We start from the raw sequence: 22,804 nt of genomic DNA on the forward strand, positions 1-22,804 counted from the left end.
GCAGTGGGTGAGTAATGGTGTGGGGTGGCATTTCTTTGGAGGGCCGCACAGCCCTTCATGTGCTCGCCAGAGGTAGCCTGACTGCCATTAGGTACCGAGATGAGATCCTCAGACCCCTTGTGAGACCATATGCTGGTGCGGTTGGCCCTGGGTTCCTCCTAATGCAGGACAATGCCAGACCTCATTTGGCTGGAGTGTGTCAGCAGTTCCTGCAAGATGAAGACATTGAAGCTATGGACTGGCCCACCTGTTCCCCAGAGCTGAATCCGATTGAGAACATCTGGGACATCATGTCTCGCTCCATCCACCAGCGTCACGTTGCACCATAGACTTTCCAGGAGTTGGCGGATGCTTTAGTCCAGGTCTGGGAGGAGATCCCACAGAAGACCATCCGCAATCTCATCAGGAGCATGCCCAGGCGTTGTAGGGAGGTCATACAGGCACGTGGAAGCCACATACAATACTGAGCCTCATATATACAACAATTATCACCATCTTGTCCATTCAAGTGAAGGGGACTAAGTGGTAAAATTGTAAGGCCAATGTTTCTATTTCATGCATTTTTTGTTGCTTTCTAGTGTTTTTTTAACACTTTATTTTTGCAGCTTATCAATAGAACTTGAGCTTCGCACTACAGCTGATTCAGGCTTGATCTTCTACATGGCACGGATCAACCATGCTGATTTTGCCACAATTCAGATTAAAGATGGAATGGCGCACTTTAGATATGACCTTGGAAGTGGAGACACTACCACAATGGTTCCTAAGAAAGTGAATGATGGAGAGTGGCACAAGGTAGAATTAATCAACTCATACAATTATATGTGATTATATTATTTATAGACATACCCATTAAAAATATGTTCATTGGAAGGAAAAAATCCCACCCAAAGTGATCTGACAAGTCAAAAAGATCATATTGGTGGAGTCTGTGAACTTGGACTTCTAACAGTTTCTCAAAACCATTCAGTACTATACAAATATTTTCATCATTATAAATCATGGTAGAACTTTCTAAACTTATTAAAGAAATTCTAACAAGTTTTAAAGTTATAACCTATCTGTAAGGTAGATGAAAACCTGATTATGTAGGCTGTCCAACTGCTGGCCCCCTACCAATCCTGAGATTGGGGTTCTGTAGATCCCTGTGCAATTGGAGTGGAGGTCTATAAGGACTAACACAGATAGCGGAACACTGTACTCCATTGACAATGTATGGAATGGTGATGTGTATGCTCGATTGATGAAAGATCAATAGGTGATAATTTTAAAATTTGGTGCACAAGCTTTTAAGTCAGTGGAACTTTGCTTGCAATGTTTCATCAGATTTTTAGGAAATTAAATCTCAGAGCAGAACTAAAGGAGTTGTATACACTTGAAAGAGGCAAAGTTGTAATGCTGATCTCCCTTGTAGAGTAGACAAACTGTAAAGTACAGCATGTATTAGGGGTTAAAACACAGATTCCAGCAATGCCTCTGTTATCAAGCTTCATCCTGTTGTTTGCTTACAATGTTTGTTTCATCACCTGGAGCTTATCATTGCTGGGACACAGCAGCTTGTGAGCCCAAGTCCGACTCCACCCCCTAATGTGATAAGCACCTCACTGTGTATAGTGATTTTATATGGAGAGCCTGGTGTGGGCGGGGTTAGCTTCCTCAGCTCTGCTGCAGTGCTAAATCTAAAATCTCTGATTGTGTCTTAACGCCTGCACCCTGTAAAATAAGTGATGCATCGTTGGATTCAGCTTCTCTTTGTCTACATAATGCTGCTGTCAGATGAGGTAGCAAAAATCTGCTGACAGATTCCCTTTAATAACCAGACTTTTTTTTTCTGTTTCTTTTTCTTTTCATTCTACCCCAGCAGCCATAAAGTTTAAAATTTTCACTAATGCACCTGTATAAGACTTTGTTTTATGTGGGGCAAATTGTTTTAGTTTTAGTTCTCTTTTAGGGTAGATATAACATAATCTTTACAAATTGTTTTACAACACAAATCTAGAAAAAAATGTGAGTTTACTTTTTTCGTAAATATTTTGTACTATTCATATTGTGCAATTTCTCTGGGTTATTAAGGCCAGGTAGATACCCAATGAACATTTTTTTATTGTATTTAAGAAAATTTATTTTTTTTATTTGTGATTTAAATCAGCCTTTTTTTATGCGGTGTTGACTTTGCTTATTACGTATTTTTTTTGCTTCAGATGTTTTATATTTATTTATATATTTTTACAGTTTGTCCCCGAAGATCATAAAGGATCTTTGGGAAACATATATATTTTTCTCTTTTCTTGTTCATTTTTTCAACTATAAGGCTAAGTGAGTGTATAAAAAAATCATCCAATTTTCATCCAGAAAAAAACAAATGATTCTTCACCTATATTACTATAGGTATACCATCTGTATCCAATCTGCATGGCATCAGTATGAAATCCATCTTAATACATCAACACTAAAAAATATTTACAAGACCAAATATGGTTTATTGTATTACGAATTGCAATGTACTGTATCTGTTAAAATCAGGTGCTATACAGTACAGACCAAAAGTTTGGACACACCTTCTCATTTACAGATTCTTCTGTATTTTCATGACTATGAAAATTGTACATTCACACTGAAGGCATCAAAACTATGAATGAACACATGTGGAATTATATACTTAACAAAAAAGTGTGAAACAACTGAAAATATGTCTTATATTCTTGGTTCTTCAACGTAGCCACCTTTTGCTTTGATGACTGCTTTGCACACTCTTGGCATTCTCTTGATGAGCTTTAAGAGGTAGTCACCAGAAATGGTCTTCCAACACTCTTGAAGGAGTTCCCAGAGATGCTTAGCACTTGTTGGCCCTTTTGCCTTCACTCTGCGGTCCAGCTCACCCCAAACCATCTCGATTGGGTTCAGGTCTGGTGACTGTGGAGGCCAGGTCATCTGGTGTCGCACCCCATCACTCTCCTTCTTGGTCAAATAGCCCTTACACAGCCTGGAGGTGTGTTTGGGGTCATTGTCCTGTTGAAAAATAAGTGATGGTCCAACTAAACGCAAACCGGATGGAATAGCTTGCCGCTGCAAGATGCTGTGGTAGCCATGCTGGTTCAGTATGCCTTCAATTTTGAATAAATCCTAAACAGTGTCACCAGCAAAGCACCCCCACACCATCACACCTCCTCCTCCATGCTTCACGGTGGGAACCAGGCATGTAGAGTCCATCGTTCACCTTTTCTGCATCGCACAAAGACACGGTGGTTGGAACCAAAGATCTCAAATGTGGACTCATCAGACCAAAGCACATTTTTCCACTGGTCTAATGTCCATTCCTTGTGTTCTTTAGCCCAAACAAGTCTCTTCTGCTTGTTGCCTGTCCTTAGCAGTGGTTTCCTAGCAGCTATTTTACCATGAAGGCCTGCTGCACAAAGTCTCATCTTAACAGTTGTTGAAGAGATGTGTCTACTGCTAGAACTCTGTGTGGCATTGACCTGGTCTCTAATCTGAGCTGCTGTTAACCTGCGATTTCTGAGGCTGGTGACTCGGATAAACTTATCCTCAGAAGCAGAGGTGACTCTTGGTCTTCCTTTCCTGGGGCAGTCCTCATGTGAGCCAGTTTCTTTGTAGTGCTTGATGGTTTTTACAACTGCACTCGGGGACACTTTCAAAGTTTTCCCAATTTTTCGCAATGACTGACCTTCATTTCTTAAAGTAATGATGGCCACTCGTTTTTCTTTACTTAGCTGCTTTTTTCTTGCCATAATACAAATTCTAACAGTCTATTCAGTAGGACTATCAGCTGTGTATCCACCAGACTTCTGCACAACACAACTGATGGTCCCAACCGCATTTATAAGGCAAGAAAACGCACTTACTAAACCTGACAGGGCACACCTGTGAAGTGAAAACCATTTCCAGTGACTACCTCTTGAAGCTCATCAAGAGAATGCCAAGAGTGTGCAAAGCTGTCATCAAAGCAAAAGGTGAGTACTTTGAAGAACCTAGAATATAAGACATATTTTCAGTTGTTTCACACTTTTTTGTTAGGTATATAATTCCACATGTGTTAATTCATAGTTTTGATGCCTTCAGTGTGAATGTACAATTTTCATAGTCAAGAAAATACATAAAAATCTTTAAATGAGAAGGTGTGTCCAAACTTTTGGTCTGTACTGTATGTCTGATATGATTGGCATCCAATTTTTGTACACCCATAGACTTAAATGGGTGAGACTCATCCGAAATACGCAATAGACTATTCAGCATGAAAAAATTGAGGCTGCACATTAGGTCCATATGAAAAAATGGTCATTGGAACAGCTCAGTTGAATAACATTGGTCCTAGCACTCTCAATTTTTTTTCACTGATAGGACGCGGATGAAAAATACGGTCGTGTGATTGTAGCCTAACAGGGGCATTCATACAATTCCCCTACTGGGGACAACATCCCCTGGCTAGGACAACTGAACTGGGTCTGCGAAGTCGTGCAGACACCTACAGAAGCTTTGACAGTGCCAATGCTAAAATATAGGGTAGAAGTATTGATGAGTGGACCTGTGGAAGTTTAGGTTCTGGAACACGACCCGAACTTTATTACATAGTTCGGTTCAGGTACCAGAACTGTACCCTAACGTAAACCAGAACCTGAACTCCATTGAAAACAATGAGGACCCGAATCTCTCTGCAACAGACTTCTCTTGGACTTCTGAATATTGCAACGGACTTCCCAGTGAAGTCCATGTTCGGCATTTAGCTCCGTACACTAACTGTCCGGTACGAACCCCAAACTTTTAAGTTCGGGTTCGCTCATCTATAGACAGAAGCAGTAAAAAAATACTTCTGTCTTTTCATTCAAGGTCCCTGCAGTGTCTGATAGCTGGGAACTGGACCTGCTCCTGCAAAATTGAAAAATCGGGAGCTTCAACCCACTGTAAGATAACAATAGCACAAAATTAATGTACAGGATCAAGGGCTGTAAATTTATGGAGCTTTGTTGATACAAGGTTTAAGAAAGAAAGTGTACAACAACGCATTAAGCTTGTGCAAAGTGGCAAATCATTGACCATAATTGGCCAATCAAGCCACATTTGCCTTGCTTAAGTTGATGATGGGTGAAAAAATCCCACATTCTGAATCACACTTTCGGCAGACAATAGCCTGCCACTAGCCATGACGAATGACCATTTGCGCATAATTATTAAGCAATTATTACCTGAAATGCTCAAAGTCAGTGTCTTCTCCTGACTTTTATTATATTTTATAGCCTGTTCAAAAGTGACATGCGTTAAAGGGAAATCAAGAATATTCTGGAGAGTATTTCTGAAAAGGTTACATTGTTTTATGTCATTAGCCGTCTGATCCATATGTTTTGGTCTGGTGGTTGCCAATTTACTACTTTGCTTTACATAAAAATAAATTTGAAGGTTGCAAAAAGGTGATATGTAATAGAGTCTACCATTCCCCTTGTCTAAGTAAGGTGATTCCTGAATGGCTTTACACAGCAACCATTTAAGCAGAATAAAATAAGTGACAAGCTTCCGCTAATATTTTTGATGAATAACTTTCACCCGAGAATTAAAATCAAGCATGTTTATTATTTTTTTTTATAGGAACACATTTCATTAAGCTGAGTCTGTTTGAAGGGTGAACAAGATTACAAATGGTGTAAATGATTGAATATGCTCTTGTGATTATTATCCTGCAGGCTGCTTTATCAGTCAGCATTAGGCTATGTTCACACAGGCAATAAAATAGGGCGAGAGAATGAAATAGTCTTTTCTTTCATCATTGTCTTCAGTTAGGCACTTTATGCAGAGCATGGTAAAATAATGGTCATGTGAAATCTATTCTCTATCCTTCCAATTTATTTATCAGCTCACCATAATAAAATATTAAGTAAAAAAAAGCAGCTAAGTATAAAACTCCAAGACCATGTAAGAAATTCTATGTAAAAAGGAAATTATTTTAAGTTACCTCAAATTGTTTAAAAAGTCATCTGTCTGTTATTAAATTTGTTTTTCTCCAAGATAAACATATTCAGAACAAAGCAGACAGGATATCTATTTGTTGATGGAATTGGAAATAGTACAACCAGTCCAAAGAAAGCAGACATACTGGATGTGGTGGGCATGCTGTACGTTGGCGGACTGCCTATTAATTATACTACCAAGAGGATTGGCCCGGTAAGAGCGAAGTCTGATTTTATATTTCCTTTGTGTTTTATTACGCATGTTGTGGGTTAGATTAGTTTTATTACCTTTTAAGCTGTGACTGTGGGAGTGACATGTTGAGAATACATTAGTCTCTAGCTATTATGTACCATTTGTTTGAAAAGCATGCATTTTCTTTTTTAATGGCTTGGACCAACAAAAGGTGAAGTGGACTAGAATTTGTTATTTTATAAGTTATTGCGATTCAGTTAATATTTTGTAAGATGTAATTTTTCTCTGCATAAAGTTTGTTTTAAAATAATATGTCCTATGTGATTATCTCTGTTATCATCTGCGTATTGTGGACATTGGTTACTTTTATTGATAATGTCCTAAAACAATTTACATAATAAGAATGATTCATTTCATTTGCAATAAATGTAAATTAATTCACTGAACAGGAAATCACATATATTTCAACATATCAACATATCACTGAAAAATGCTTCACTTACTGACATAGGATTAAAACAGCAGTTTATTGCATGATACAGACCCATACAGCCTCCATCATATACCATATTAGCCTGTCTACATCTTGCAGTGAACTAGTGTCTTATCCTTGTATGAAAATTAGCTTTCCTCTGAGAATAGGAAAACCGTCTATCTAGAGCCATTAAAGGCCGCAGCCCCATAAGTCAATTTATGACCCTTTAATAAGAATTCTCCATAAGATTTAATATACAGTACAGACCAAAAGTTTGGACACACCTTCTCATTTAAAGATTTTTCTGTATTTTCATGACTTTGAAAATTGTACATTCACACTGAAGGCATCAAAACTATGAATTAACACATGTGGAATTATATACTTAACAAAAAAGTGTGAAATAACTGAAAATATGTCTTATATTCTAGGTTCTTCAAAGTAGCCACCTTTTGCTTTGTTGACTGCTTTGCACACTCTTGGCATTCTCTTGATGAGCTTCAAGAGGTAGTCACCGGAAATGGTCTTCCAACAATCTTGAAGGAGTTCCCAGAGATACTTAGCACTTGTTGGCCCTTTTGCTTTCACTCTGCAGTCCAGCTCACCCCAAACCATCTCGATTGGGTTCAGGTCTGGTGACTGTGGAGGCCAGATCATCTGGTGTAGCACCCGATCACTCTAACCCTTGGTCAAATAGCCCTTACACAGCCTGTAGGTGTGTTTGGGGTCATTGTCCTGTTGAAAAATAAATGATGGTCCAACTAAACGCAAACCGGATGGAATAGTATGCCGCTGCAAGATGCTGTGGTAGCCATGCTGGTTCATTATGCCTTCAATTTTGAATAAATCCCCAACAGTGTCACCAGCAAAGCACCCCCACACCATCACACCTCCTCCTCGATGCTTCACGGTGGGAACCAGGCATGTAGAGTCCATCGTTCACCTTTTCTGCATCGCACAAAGACACAGTGGTTGGAACCAAAGATCTCAAATTTGTACTCATCAGACGAAAGCACAGATTTCCACTGGTCTAATGTTCATTCCTTGTGTTCTTTAGCCCAAACAAGTCTCTTCTGCTTGTTGCCTGTCCTTAGCAGTGGTTTCCTAGCAGCTATTTTACCATGAATTCCTGCTGCACAAAGTCTCATCTTAACAGTTGTTGAAGAGATGTTTCTGCTGCTAGAACTCTGTGTGGCATTGACCTGGTCTCTAATCTGAGCTGCTATTAACCTGCGATTTCTGAGGCTGGTGACTCAGATAAACTTATCCTCAGAAGCAGAGGTGACTCTTGGCCTTCCTTTCCTGGGGTGGTCCTCATGTGAGCCAGTTTCTTTGTAGCGCTTGATGGTTTTTGCAACTGCACTTGGGGACACTTTCAAAGTTTGCCCAATTTTTCGGACTGACTGACCTTCATTTCTTAAAGTAATGATGGCCACTCGTTTTTCTTTATTTAGCTGCTTTTTTCTTGCCATAATACAAATTCTAACAGTCTATTCAGTAGGATTATCAGCTGTGTATCCACCTGACTTCTGCACAACACAACTGATGGGCCCAACCCCACTTATAAGGCAAGAAATCCCACTTACTAAACCTGACAGGGCACACCTGTGAAGTGAAAACCATTTCCGGTGACTACCTCTTGAAGCTCATCAAGAGAATGCCAAGAATGTGCAAAGCAGTCATCAAAGCAAAAGGTGGCTACTACGAAGAACCTAGAATATAAGACATATTTTCAGTTGTTTCACACTTTTTTGTTAAGTATATAATTCCACATGTGTTAATTCATAGTTTTGATGCCTTCAATGTGAATGTACAATTTTCATAGTCATGAAAATACAGAAAAATCTTTAAATGAGAAGGTGTGTCCAAACTTTTGGTCTGTACTGTACTTACCAAACTAGAGATTTTTTCTAAATGGAAAAGACACCAGGCAAGTCTTATGGGGTACTTTGCCTCATTTGTGCAGAACACTTTACTGATTGGCTAAGTGAAAGGTCTTTGGGAGGTTTACGGAGCACTTTTCCCCTTGTGGAGGCCCCCAAGCTAGCAATGGGAGATTTACAGGCCAGATAGCATTCCCTGAAAAAAGGATATATTAATAACCTTTTCTAGAAGAGGAAAAAACAGCCTCTTTAGCTCCACTCATTGGCCCAACAAGACTTGAAACATAATTTTTAACCAATCCAATGTCTTCTTTAAAACAAGAAGAAACCGATTTGCAGATGGTTGTATCAATGTTCTATCCCCTTATCTGTGCAGCATAGGATGCTGGATAACTAAGTTGGCAGATGGAGGTCTAGGAATAGGATTACTGTTTGACCTTGTTCAAACTACCAAGCTTGTACAGGCAAATTTGCTTACTCTTTTCGCAGGACACATTGCCAAGCCTATAGGGCTCTGTTTGCCAACCTCCACAAGAGTAATTCTAAACCTTGTACAAGTAAAATGACTGTTTCAGTAACATGTGGCCATTTGTCATGAATAGCATTATATTTATCAAAATCTCATAAGCCAATAGAGATTTTATATGGCCAAAAAGGATTAGATTTAAACTATTTTTTTGCTGACTGCCAACATCTTTTCAAGACTTGAACAATCAAGACAGCTGCCAACCGAATGCAGATACCTATGAAAATAGTCTACAGAATCCTAATTATTTTTTCTATAGTCAGATACATTTGTTGGAATGTTATTCCTGCACGCAGCAGATATTCATCTCATCATAGACTTAAAAGAGAGTGGTGGACATAAATCAATGTTCAAGATAGCTCTTGATATTGTTCTTGGTGTATTACACTGGCATACTAAAATAGCATCAAATCCATTTTCTGCATATAAAAGCAACATGGTAGACTCTTCTAGTTTTCAGCATGCAATATTCCTTAAGTATTAAATTGAGTAAACAGTAAACCATCTGATTTAGAACTTACAGTTTACAAAAAAATGTATGTCATATTGCAAGCTGGAATATATCACTTGTGAATTGTTTAGCATCATTGTGTTATAATTTGTGGAACATAGACTCTATGTGAACCTACTTTACCTCTTGATGCATTTTTTACTTGACGTGTCAGCAGTCCGGTTGACAAACATAAACTGCAAAAGATCATTTTAAATCATGAACATTGCTTTTACACATTTTCCTTTACATTTTTTCACAAAAGTATAAGGAATACAGGATTAACTTGAGCATTGTGCTTTTTCTTTTGCTCTAGGTTCTTCACAGTATTGATGGCTGCATCCGGAACTTTAGAATGGTAGAAGGAAATACAGACTTTAATAACCCCACCTCAAGCTTTAATGTTGGCTCCTGTTTTGCTAATCCACAGAAAGGAACATATTTTGATGGATCAGGGTTTGCAAAGACAGGTAATTGGTTCTGAGTGATGGAAGATATGCCATTAACAAAAGATTGCTGGAAAGTTTGACCTCTGGTGTCCCCAACCGATCTGAAAAAGAAGGGGTTGAAAGCTACGCTTTAGTGCTGCAACCATGTTATAGATTTTCTTCTGCAGGAGGTTCCTTGTCACCCACTGTAGTGAGAATTCACCCAAGTTAATGGGGCTTGGGACAGTTCCCTCTACAGCCAGGTGACCAGGAAATCCAGTGTGCAGGAAAAAACACAAAGGGGACTCAGAGCTGGAGCGCTGATGTCGTCTCTTCAATGTCAGGATTGGTGCTGCTTCAAGAGGTCGCAAAGGGTAATGCCTTATTCAGGTTTCAATACATAATACATTTTAAGTCACTGAGGCAAGCAAGACAATAAGAGGTAACCTAATGTTATAATGTTCAGAGATATATTTTTCATAATCTTAAAATGTAGAACAATGACATCCTATGGTGGGCCAGGGCCAAGAATAACCCGGATATAAAGCTATCATTTTCTTCACAGCCATATAAGTAAAGAAACAAAGTCATCTAATAGTCCACTTGTGTTTCAGTATCAGAAAAGTAAAGCCAATCACTTTTACTTAACTTTTCGTCAGATTCGTACTAAGTACTGAAGGTGCAGCTTGAAAGGTTGAAGTAGTTCCAGCTTTTATTTTACAATTTGAAGTTTTGCGCCAAAACACATTGCCAAAATTTCAAGCACTTTTATTGCGTATTTCTACTTAGTAATGCTCACAATATTATATTACGTTTCCGCATTGTGTCTGTTGTACAATTATCTTGTATGTTGCTTTTGTGTATTTCAGTGGGAGCTTTTAAAGTAGGTACAGATCTGCTAATAGAATTAGAATTCCGTACAACATGGAGTAATGGTGTTCTTATTGGAATCAGTGGCAAAAAGATGGATGGTCTAGGTATTGAACTGGTGGATGGTCAAGTAAGTGACTTGTATCTGTAGTTACACATGGGCTAGCTATAATGTATCGTCCTGCACTTGAAATTAGAAATACTCCTCTGCTGTAATTGAATTCAATCTTTGCATAGTACAGAACAGTAGAGAATAATTTCTCTCTTGAAATATATACTGCAAAGAATAGCAGCACAGCAGACGTGAGATAGTGAAAAAACTGTGGTCTTTATTCATCCATGTATGTGTGACGTTTCGGCTCTTCAAACTGTGTGAGCCTTTTTCAAGCCATGGCTTGAGAAAGTCTCACAGATAAAATGTTGCACATACATGGGCGAATACAGACCACAGTTTTTTCAATATGTGTCGTCTGGAGTGCTGCCATTTTTTTCTGTATGTATATGGAGGACATTGGGTTGGTACCCTGAGGTTTGCACTCGTTTGGTATATACGTTTTATATAGTGCTACTTTCTTTTGAGGATACCTGTTGAGATATATATACAGTAGCTTGCGAAAGTATTCAATCCCCCCTCCTTGGTATTTTTCGTGTTTTGCTATCTCACAATCTGGAATTTCACAATTTTGTTTAGAGTTTGCATCAGTTCATGTAAAGAACATGCCTACAACTGTGAACTTTGGTTTTCTTTTTATTGTGAAGCAAACAACAAATAGGACAAAATAACTGAAAACTTCATTATGCATAACTATTCACCCCCTAAAGTCAGTTCTTTAGGTGGCAATTACAGCTGCAGGTCGCTTTGGATAAGTCTCTAAGAGCTTTCTACATCTCCTTCAAGTTAGATGGTTTTCTCTGGTGAACAGCCATCTTCAGGTCTGACCACAGATTCTCAATTAGATTAAGGCTTGGACTTTGACTAGGCCATTCCAAAACATTAACACGTTTTCCCTTAAACCACTGTAGTGTTGCTTTAGCAGTATGCTTTGGGGCATTGTCTTGCTGGAAGGAGAACCACCATCCCAGATGCTACCACCACGTTTCACTGTGGGCATGATGTTTTTGGGGTGATAAGCTGTGTTGGTTTGGCGCCAGGCATAGGGTTTACCTTAGTGGCCAAAAAGTTCAATCTTGGTCTCATCTGACCACAGTACCTTTTTTCATACATTTAGGGAGTCTCCCACATGTCTTTTAGCAAACTCAAAATGAGCCTTAAAATTTTTGTGTGTAAGTAAATATTTCTTTCTGCCCCCTCTTCCATAAAGGCCACCTCTATGGAGTGTACGACTTATTGTGGTCATATGGACAGACACTGCAGTCTCTGCTTGTGAACTCTGCAGCTCCTTCAGCGTTACCTTTGGTTTCTGTGCTGCCTTTCTGATTAATGCCCTCCTGGCCCAGGCTGAGAGCTGTTTACAGGTTGTAATCTAACAAAACAGGTAAAAAGCCAAGGGGGATGAATACTTTTGCAAGCCACTGTAGATTTAAGTAAACTCATCTAATATATATATATATATATATATATATATATTTATATATATATATATATGCACAGGGTTGTCCAAAAGTAGGTGGACAGAAAGTGTAATAAGGTTATGAAACAAAATCCAGTAATTTTAGATAACATTATGTGGAGTGATGAAGCTTCATTTAAATTATCCGGCCATATTAACAGACATAATTGTATTTACTGGTATAATGAGAACATGCATTTAACATTAGAGCAACAACTAAATGAGCCTGGTGTCAATGTTTGGGGTAGTATTTCAAGTTTTGGTGTTTTAGGACCAATATTTTTTGATGGAACATTCACAGGAGATAAGTATCTTGAAATTCTAATGAATCAAGTTGTTCCCCAGTTACAGCAACAGCCTAATTCAAATGACCTTTATTTCCAACAAGATGGGGTCCCTCCACATTATTCAAGAGTAGTCCGCAAGTATCTTGATGAAACATTTCCTAATAAATGGATTGGCCGAAGAGGCCCACTTGATTGGCCGGCACGGTCACCAGACTTGACCCCAATGGATTTTTTCTTTTGGGGAGTACTCAAGGACAAAGTTTATAGTCGAAAGCCACAAAGTGTCAGTAATTTGAAAAATTACATAAGAGATGCATTTCAAGAAATTAATACCCAAAGAGACTTGTGCAAAAATGTTTGTTATAGCGTAAAAGGCAGACTTCAAAGCTGTGCAAATTGTAATGGAAAACCGTTTGAGCACCTGCGTTGATAAAATTTAAGAGCTTTTGTATTATTGTTCAGAATAAAATTTAATTGTCAATGTTATGCTTGTGTTAGTAAATATCATTGTATATATAAATCAAAATAAATGTTATTATTTTCTGTCCACCTACTTTTGGATCACCCTGTATATATATATATTTATATATATGCTTTAGTTGGCTACATACCAGAGATTTTGTATTGTCAAAAAGGTTTAGATTTACGTGACTTTTCAATGATTGGCCAATTGCCACCTCTCATGATGCATTTCCTGGGGTTTTTGAACCCTGGATGTTAAAATTCAACTGATAACCAGACCAGGTATAATTTCAAAAGGGCTAGTGATAATAAAAGATTTTTAGCATTTTATGAAGCCAGTTTACTGATTTTTAATGTACAACATTCATTTTTCACAATAAATTAATTTTTTTTTTCATTCAAGCAGGATAAGCAGTAACGTCACAATATGAGTAAATTAGGAGCCCTGTCTGTTTAGTTAGACAATATATTTGGATGCAAACACCGTGCCATTTTTTCTGAAATTTTGATTTTCCCTTAGCTTCTTTTCCACGCTGATAATGGAGCTGGCCGTTTCACAGCAGTTTATGATCCTGAGGTGCCAGGTAGCTTGTGTAATGGACAATGGCACAAAGTGATGGCAAATAAAATAAAGCATCGTTTAGAGATGATTGTTGATGACAACAAAGTAGAAGCTGCAAGTCCAAATGCTGCATCCACATCTACAGACACCAATGATCCAGTCTTTGTAGGAGGATATCCCGGTAAGTCTAATTTATTTGTCAGATTATTCTAGCACTTAAAAATAGAATGATCATATAACAATTTTGGTTACATTTCCATTGGGTACATGATTAAAAAAATCAGTTTTTGCAAATCCAAATTAGCAATCAGTAAGTTGTATCCTACTGGTAGGTCTCTGACACGTTGGTCCTGAGTAGGTCAATGAAGTCTTAAATGAGCTTAAAGAGGACCTTTCAACAAATTGCACATGTTGAACTGGACACACAATGTAATAGCGGCTGCTGAACAGAATATAACTTTTTTTTTACATTTTGCCTCTTCGTTGCGAAGTCATAAGCAATCAAAGTATTTGGCACCTAATAAGTTACATTTAGTTAAAGGTGGTTTTAGTCAATAGATCTTGGAATGAAAATAAGTTCTAAAACTGGATGTCTAAAAAGAAAATGTTTGTGTGTTGAGATAATCTTATAAATCTGCCGCTGCTGTGCACTGTGTACAGGCTGTGTCAGCCACATCCAACTGTGGAACTTATTATTATTTCAAGATCTATTGCAGTAATTAAAATGTACTATGTTTGTGGGACAACGCCTTTAAGTCCAAGTGGGTGTTATCATTGAGGACCTGTACTACTTTTCCAAGTTTCAGTTTGCTATCTGATAACACCCACTTGAACTTAACTCATTAGGTGCCAAATACTTTTATTCCGCTCTGCAGCCACTATCACATCATGTGTACAGTTCAACATGTAAAATTTGGTGAAATGCCCTCTTTAATCCTTTACAACCTTGGACATATTGGTAAGTCCAAGATCATCTACCCCCCTTTGATGCGGGCTCCGGCACTGAGACTGCATCTTTCCTGGCACATGACAACTGAGTTTTTCAGCTGTCATATGCCTCTAACAGCTGCGGTTGGAATCGCAATCCACCCCCAGCTGTTAATATGTTAGATGCCGCTGTCAATCACTGACAGCGGCATTTAACTCGAGCGCGCCAGAAGAGAGTCATAAGACCCGCCCATTGGTGCCCTTGTCATCTGATCGCGGGGTGCCAATGGGTTTGCTTAACAGCCGGGAGTCTGTAGAAGACCCTCGTGCTTGTCATTACAGATTTTCTATGATCATCATAGGAAATGATGATTTATGCTACACATAGCAGGGCTGAAGCAGTACTATGTATAGCACAAGTGATCGGATGATTACATCTTTAAGTCTCCTAAAGGGATTATTGAAACAAGTAAGAAGTTTAAAAAAAAGTTGAAAAATTAAAAAAAAAAAAAATTCAAAAAATCTAAAAGTTGAAATCACCCCCCTTTTGCCCCATTCAAAATAAAACAATAAAACAATAAAACATTAATGTTTGGTATTGCTGAGTTCATAAATGTCTGATTAAAATATAAAATAAATTAATCCGATCGGTAAACGGCATAATGAGAAAAAAAATCCAAACTCCAGAATTGTTTTTTTGGTCACCGCAACATTGCAATAAAATGCAATAACAGGCAATCAAAACATTGTTTCTACCACAAAATGGTATCGATAAAAATGTCAGCTTGGTGCACAAAAAAATAAGCCCTCACCCAGCCCCAGATCCCGAAGAATGGAGATGCTACAGGTCTCAGAAAATTGCACCATTTTTTTTCTTTTACAAATTGTGGATTTTTTTTTCACCAATTAAATAAAAAATAACTTATACATGTTTGGTATCTACGCACTCGTACTGACCTAGGGAAACACAATAGCAGGTCATTTTTAGCATTTAGTGAACATGGTAAAAAAAAAAACAATTGTGGAATTGCACCTTTTTTGCAATTTTACAGCACTTAAAATTTTTTTCCCGTTTTCCAGTACATAATATTGAAAAATCAATGGTGCCGTTCAAAAGTACAACTCGGCCCGCAAAAAACAAGCCCTCATACAGTTATATTGATGGGAAAATAAAAAAGTTATGGCTCTGTGAAGAAGGGGAGCAAAAAACTAAAATGCAAAATATGGAAAATTGCAAGGTCATGAAGGGGTTAAGGGCACTTCGGTTCACAGTCCATTATGGGAATATTCCATTAATTGCAATAGCACTGTAATAAGCATGCAGCCTGACGACAGGAGGAGATCTGAATAACTGAGCTAGGAATCATTGGGACACATCTCTCAGAAGAGGGGCATTACAGAATATTCATTGTATCAATCATTAGTAATTTGCCACAACTTATTTAAGGCCTTATTCAGAAGTTCATGAATTACGAACATGTTCTATCAGTGGTTTTCACAGATTGAACAAGAACCAATTATAATATATGGAGCTGTTGACATGTCTGTGTTTTTGCAGACCCCTTGTTTGCAACAAAAAAATCACAGATACATGTCCATTTTGATCCAAGTCATGGATCAAATTTCCATACAAGTCTATAGATCCATGAAAAATCCTCCACAGCACACATTGCCAGCTGTGCGCAATCCGTGTTCTGTTTGTTTCCAACATTGTAATGAATAGGAGAAGCTTTGCAGTGCATTTATTTTTTCATATGAGAAAATCACTGATGAAATACTGATGATAAAACTGACACACTGACCAAACACTGATGAAAATCTGATCCAGCACAAGATGCTTTTTCATGTACGAGAAAAATCAGGGATGGATAATTAAGCCTAAGGCAATATTCACACATTCAGTTCTTGGTCAGTATTTTACATCAGTATTTGTAAGCCAAAACCAGGAGTGGGTGATAAATACAGAAGTGGTGACGTGTTTCTATTATACTTTTCCTCTCATTGTTCCATTCCTGATTTTAGCTTAAAAATACTGATGTAAAATACTGACCAAATACTGCACGTGTGAACATGGCTTAAGAGTCATACTTTAATTTAAACCTCAGAAATGTAAGCAAATTCTTAAAGTCACAGTGTCTGTGTTGGTCTCTATTAGAATTCTTTACCATATCCTGATTTATAACTACTAAGGATTATCCCATAGTTACGGGAGTCATTTGTTGATGCATAAACTAGCTCTGCATGTGAGGATTTAAGAACCGTTAGCTTCTTGATTAAAGTTAACTTATATTCCTTATGGAGAATAATATTTGGCCTCTCCCGCTCTCGGACCACAACCTTCTTTCCTTCTCTATCAAGAACTGTCTCCTCATCCGGGACACCCCCACTTACCACACTTATAGGAATACACGTATCATTAATACCCAACAGCTTATGGACAATCTCCACACATCTCTAGCCCCCATCTCCTCCCTCTCCCTGTCCAGACTTAGCATTGTCACACTACAATAATACACTGAAGAATGCCCTAGATCAAGCAGTCCCTTCTACACGCAGAAAGACCCGACACAGACAACGGCAGCCCTGGCACACAATGCAAATACGTTTTCTTCAGCATTGCTCAAGGTGTGCTGAGCGTCAGTGGAGAAAATCTCTTTTAGCAGAGGATTTCATCCACTATAAATTAATGCTCAAAACCTATAACTCTGTCCTTCATCTGGCTAAACAATCCTATTTCACCACCCTCATCACTTAACTATCCAACAATCCAAAACGACTTTTTGAAACCTTAAACTCCCTCCTGAGCCCTAAAGAACAGGCCCCCATCACCAACCTCAGTGGTGAGGATCTAGCCACTTATTTCCTAGAAAAAATCAACCACATCCATCAGGACATCTCAGTCCAATCTCCTCAGTGCCTGGACCCCCTTCCGCACTTCAAGCTCACTTGCCATCTTTGAGCCTGTTACAGAAGAAGAAATTACTCAGCTCCTCATTTCTTCTCAACCTACAACCTGCAACAGTGACCCCACTCCTTCTCCTGCAGTCTCTCTCACCAGTGGTCACCACTTACCTGACTAAAATATTTAACCTCTCTCTTTCTTCAGGTATCTTTCCCTCCTCATTTAAACATGCCATCATAACCCCTTTACTTAAAAAGCCATCCCTAGACCAGAACTGCACTGCTAACTACAGACCGGTCTCTAACCTTCCTTTCATCTCTAAACTCCTGGAACGCTTGGTCCACTCCTGTCTAATCTACTATCTCTCAGATAGCTCTCTTCTTGACCCTCTACAATCTGGTTTTCACTCTTTACACTCCACTGAAACTGCCCTCACTAAAATCTTTAATAATCTACTAACAGCTAAATCCAAAGGAGGTCACTGCTCCCTGCTGATTCTCCTGGATCTCTCTGCCGCATTTGACACTGTGGATCACCAGCTCCTCCTCACTATGCTCCGCTCTATAGGCCTCAAGGAAACTGTTCTCTCCTGGTTCCCGCCCACCTCTCTGACCGCTCCTTCACTGTATCTTTTACCGGCTCCTCTTCCCCTATCGGGGTTCCGCAGGTCTCAATCCTAGGCCCCCTCCTCTTCTCTCTATACACTGCCCCTATTGGACAAACAATCAGCAGATTTGGGTTCCAGTATCATCTCTATGCTGAAGACACCCAATTTACACTTCTTCCCCTGACATCACCCCTACACTAATACAAAATACCAAGGATTGTCTGTCTGCTGACTCTAACATCATGTCCTCCCTCTATCTTAAACTGAATCTCTCCAAAACGGAACTTCTTGTGTTTCTCCCCTCTACTAACCTAACTTTACCGAACATTGAAATTATCTTGGAGGGTTCAATCATAACTCCCAAGCAGCACGCCCGTTGCCTTGGGGTCATATTCAACACTAACCTTTCCTTTACTCCCTATATCCGATCACTCACTCGCTCTTGTCACCTGCACCTTAAAAACATCTCCAGAACCCGATCTTTTCTCACCTTTGAAACAGAAACTGCTAAAACTCTTACTATCGCTCTTATTCACTCTCGTCTGGACTACTGCAACTCTCTTCTGATCAGTCTCCCTCTTACCAAACTTTCTCCTCTCCAATAAGTCCAGAATGCGGCAGCCAGGGTCATATTTCTGTCCAGCCACTTCACCGATGCCTCCAGGATTGCACTACCCCAGATGATTCGACTGATGCCTAGCCCCTACATCTTCAAGTGCGCTTTAAAAACCCATCTCTTTAAACAAGCCTACCACCTCAACTACTCAGTAAACTAACTTTTCCCTGTTCCCTCCTTCTAAATATTATTCAGAATCTGCACCCTACTATTCATCTGTCTCCACACCCTCTATGCACACGATAACTGCACTCAGTACTTGAGTATTGCACTTAAACATACTGGCTGATGACCAGATCATGCAGCATTATATGAAAATCCCTATTTCTTATAATTGTCAGACCTGAAATAACAGCACTTTTCACCTATTGTGTCATTTCCTCGTAGACTGTAAGTTTGCGAGCAGGGACCTCACTCCTAATTTAACTGTTTAAACTGTCTTACCTTGTATTTAATTTATTGTTCGTACATGTCCCCGCTTAATTGTAAAGTGCTGCAGAGTATGTTGGCGCTATATAAATAAAAATTATTATTATTATTATTGATTATTCACAATGATCAATCCATCTACTAAAGGAAATCGCCACTTAACCAGTATTATTTCAATTTGTATTATTGTGTATTTTGTTAATACTGTCACATCAACGATCAAGTGAGGACTAACAACTCCTACTGTGGAGCTATGCTGTCTAACTGCCATCATACCTTTGCAATGTCTCCTTTCTAAAGTGACTCCCAAACAATACTCAGAATTATTTATGGTTCATTGTATGGTATCTCATTGCATAGTGTGGCCGCCGACCAACACTTTTTTGCTTATCATTTGTCATAAGCCAACTACAAAAAAATGCTATTAAAATAGATAGCCAGCTGCTTCCCCAACGTGTTTCACCATTACTGGCGTCTTCAGGGGAATGAGGCTGCAATGGCCGCTGGGCGGAACCCCTAAGCTTATCCAGTAGATGGATCAATCATTGTGAATAATCAATATTATTCTCAATAAGGAATATAAGCTAACTTTAATCAAGAAGCTAACGGTTCTTAAATCCCCATATGCAGAGCTAGCTGATGCATCAACAAATGACTCTTGTACATGTGGGATAACCCTTAGTAGTTATAAATCAGGATATGGAAAAGAATTCTAATAGTGACCAATACAAACACTGTGTTTTTAAGAACTATACTGTATGGTAACACAATGCTATCCTGATTAAAGGGTTATTCCTGGAATCAAGGTTTTTTTGCTATGAACTTACTGATTGCAGGAGTACTCACCACTAGGACACCTAGCGATTCTGGAACCTGGAAACTGTGTTCTGCAGAGGCAAGTCTTGAACAGAGCAGAGGGACATATTCTTGACTAGTCATTGTCTATGAGACTGCGGGAGAAAGCTAAGTATAGTCCTTGGCTATTTACAACAGTACCATAGACAATGGTTAAGCATGTGCACATCTTCTCTATTCATGATAGAGCTCAACATAGCATGGTCTCCAGGTTCGAAAGTCCTTGAAATCATTAGTAGTCCCAGCCGTCAGACCTCCTGTGATCAGTAAATAATCCCCTATCCTACGGATAAGAGATGACTTTCAATTCTAGGAATAACTCTTTTTTATTATTATTATTATTATTATTAGCATTAGTATTAATAAGAAAAGCGGTATTGGTGTGCCTGTATCAAGGAGACTGGTTAGTAGCCTCTGCAGCACTGCACAGTTCACTTGAAGGAGTGGAGCATAAATGTTTTCAAAGCCAAGTTTCTTCCTTGTTCTAATGCGTACAATTTATCCAGAGACATTTTAGGAATGCAATACAATACAGTATAGGTCCATGCCCCTGGTTAATGAACCTAACAGTACTGACAGGTTACTATAAGCACAATAACCTGAGAGTTAAAATGGAAAAATACTATCATGAAAATCTAAGGAAAAAACTACTTTTCACATTCATTACCAGTAGTCGCTATAGTCATAAAAAAATAAGGTTTAAAATGCAGAAATCCTGGGAAAAAAAAATAAATGAAATTTCTTGTCCTTAGGAAATAGTGTCTTAGCTTCTGTTATTATTGGAGCTGTGGATCCCATTTGCATATGAATGGTCAGCCAGAATGGATGATAAGACAGCATGCACACAATATATTTGTTTTTAAGGAGCCTCCACACTTCTGTACATCATACCTTTGCATTGCAGCCAAGTATGGGGAAAGATAAAATGCCTTTGTAATGTGTAGCATGATGTGACCGCGGGCAAGGCCGCGCGTTGGTATCTATGATCTGGCCCAGCAAGATCCCCACACACAGACTCTATCTTGATAACCGTATCTTTACTTGTATACATTTTTAACATAGCAGAACACAATAAATGACAACCGTAAATGTTCACAGCAATAACGTGTACTTATAAGCTGACCCTCACTGTCCCTACTCACACGTTACCAGTCCTTTACTCCAGAAGGATGTGTCCCCCGTCGCAGGCCTGTCTGTCTTTGCAGGAAGGCGTCCCAGCCGAAGAAAAAAAACAGGAACAACAAATTTCGCTGAAAGGAAGGAATACTTCGGCCTCTCGCCAGAGGTCCCGCTTACAGTCTCTCTGATCCGGATAGCAGCTCTTGTGGATTCCCTTGTGTAGTCCACACTCCAGTAGCGGGGAGTGTAACAGCAGAATCCTTCAGCAGTGCGGAAGCTGGGGAAAGCTCTGAGGAAAAGATGTCAGATAACAGCAGCCACGTTGAGAGTATCCTCTAAGGCACACACGAGGACCTGCACACCGTCCTTTTCACAGACTCTCTCAGACTCTCCGCGCGCTTTTTCCTGCTTCTCACTCTGGTCACGTGACTCTCTAGGGCGGGACACAGGAGACTCAGTCTTTTTCTCTGTCATCACACCCTGCGCAGGTGCATCCTCTGGCCACAAGGTGGCAACACCATCCTGCGTAATCATTTCTGTCACAGGCTCTATCTCAATTATCACAGAACAGCCAGAGCCTGCCAGCTCACTACACGCCCCCCACTCAAAGGTTGGCAGTCCCTGTCAACGACCGGCTCCAGGGCGGCGATGACTGTGGATGTGACAGGGGGCGGCTGGGAAGAGGGCCACACATATTTGTCTCTGTAGGACTGTCCTGGAGGTACCCCTGCAGTGGTCCTCGTTGTCCACCTAACGGGTTGGATCCTCTCTCTCCGATCAGTCACCCCACTCTCTTTCCCAGTCAACATGTCAGTAGAGGAGGTAATCGGTTCAAGTGCGTCAGTCTGACGGACAGGGGTAGGCATGCATTCAATCTCTACATCCCCGGGGTCAGTGTCTCCGACAGTATTAGTGATATTCATCTCTCTAGGTATCACAGTAGGGGAGTCAGGCTGGGAACGGCAGGGGCGCAACATATTACGGTGCAAAGTTTGGATGCTGCCGCTGTCTTCGCCCTGCACTCGATAGACGGGGCCACCGGGGTACGGCTGTCCAATTACTCGATAGACTTCGGTCTCCCACTTGGGCCGGAGTTTCCCTTGCGGTTTCTTTATACGGACTAGGACCAGTTGACCTACATTCAATGAGTACTCTTGTACCGGAAGTGGGTCAGCGTGCACTTGATCCTGGATTTGTCGGCCTACTAGCCGGTAGACAGTCTCCATTCTCTGGCGGTGTGTTTGTAGCCAGGAAGGATAGGTACCACAGGTATCTTCTTCGGAGCTAGACAGTTGCAACTCATGGATGTCTTTGCCTGGACGGCTAAAGAGAAGGGTGTATGGGGTGTATCCGGTGACAGAATGGACTTGATTATTATAGGCCCACAGCAGTTCTGGGAGGAATCGAGGCCAGTCGGGTTTTTTGTCTTCAGCCAGTGTCCGGATCAGTTGTAAGAGGGTCCGGTTAAAGCGTTCACACGCGCCATTCCCTTGTGGATGGTAAGGGGTTGTCCTGGACTTCTTGATTCCATACATCCATTGGAGTTCTTCAATGACTCGCCCTTCGAAACAAGCCCCCTGATCAAAGTGTAGCCGCTCCGGACACCCGTAGACCCGAACGAATTGCTGACAGATGGACTGTGCAGCTG

At 39.8% G+C, this 22,804-nt stretch overlaps 1 protein-coding gene across 6 annotated transcripts in view; it reads left to right on the plus strand.

Moving 5' to 3' along the window:
• LAMA2 (laminin subunit alpha 2) overlaps positions 1–22,804 on the plus strand; it is a 1,447,346-nt gene that overhangs the window by 1,419,307 nt on the left and 5,235 nt on the right. For all 6 annotated transcript variants that reach the window (XM_073676060.1, XM_073676058.1, XM_073676059.1 and 3 more), the window contains 5 exons: positions 606–795; positions 6,013–6,168; positions 9,838–9,991; positions 10,819–10,949; positions 13,660–13,882. In XM_073676060.1, coding sequence (XP_073532161.1) covers positions 606–795; positions 6,013–6,168; positions 9,838–9,991; positions 10,819–10,949; positions 13,660–13,882 — 854 coding nt within the window. The remainder of the gene's footprint in view (positions 1–605; positions 796–6,012; positions 6,169–9,837; positions 9,992–10,818; positions 10,950–13,659; positions 13,883–22,804) is intronic.

This window comes from Phyllobates terribilis, unplaced genomic scaffold (assembly GCF_046119375.1).
Source record: "Phyllobates terribilis strain yellow unplaced genomic scaffold, ASM4611937v1 Scaffold_3__8_contigs__length_932513732, whole genome shotgun sequence".
NCBI classification, from domain to species: Eukaryota; Metazoa; Chordata; class Amphibia; order Anura; family Dendrobatidae; genus Phyllobates; species Phyllobates terribilis.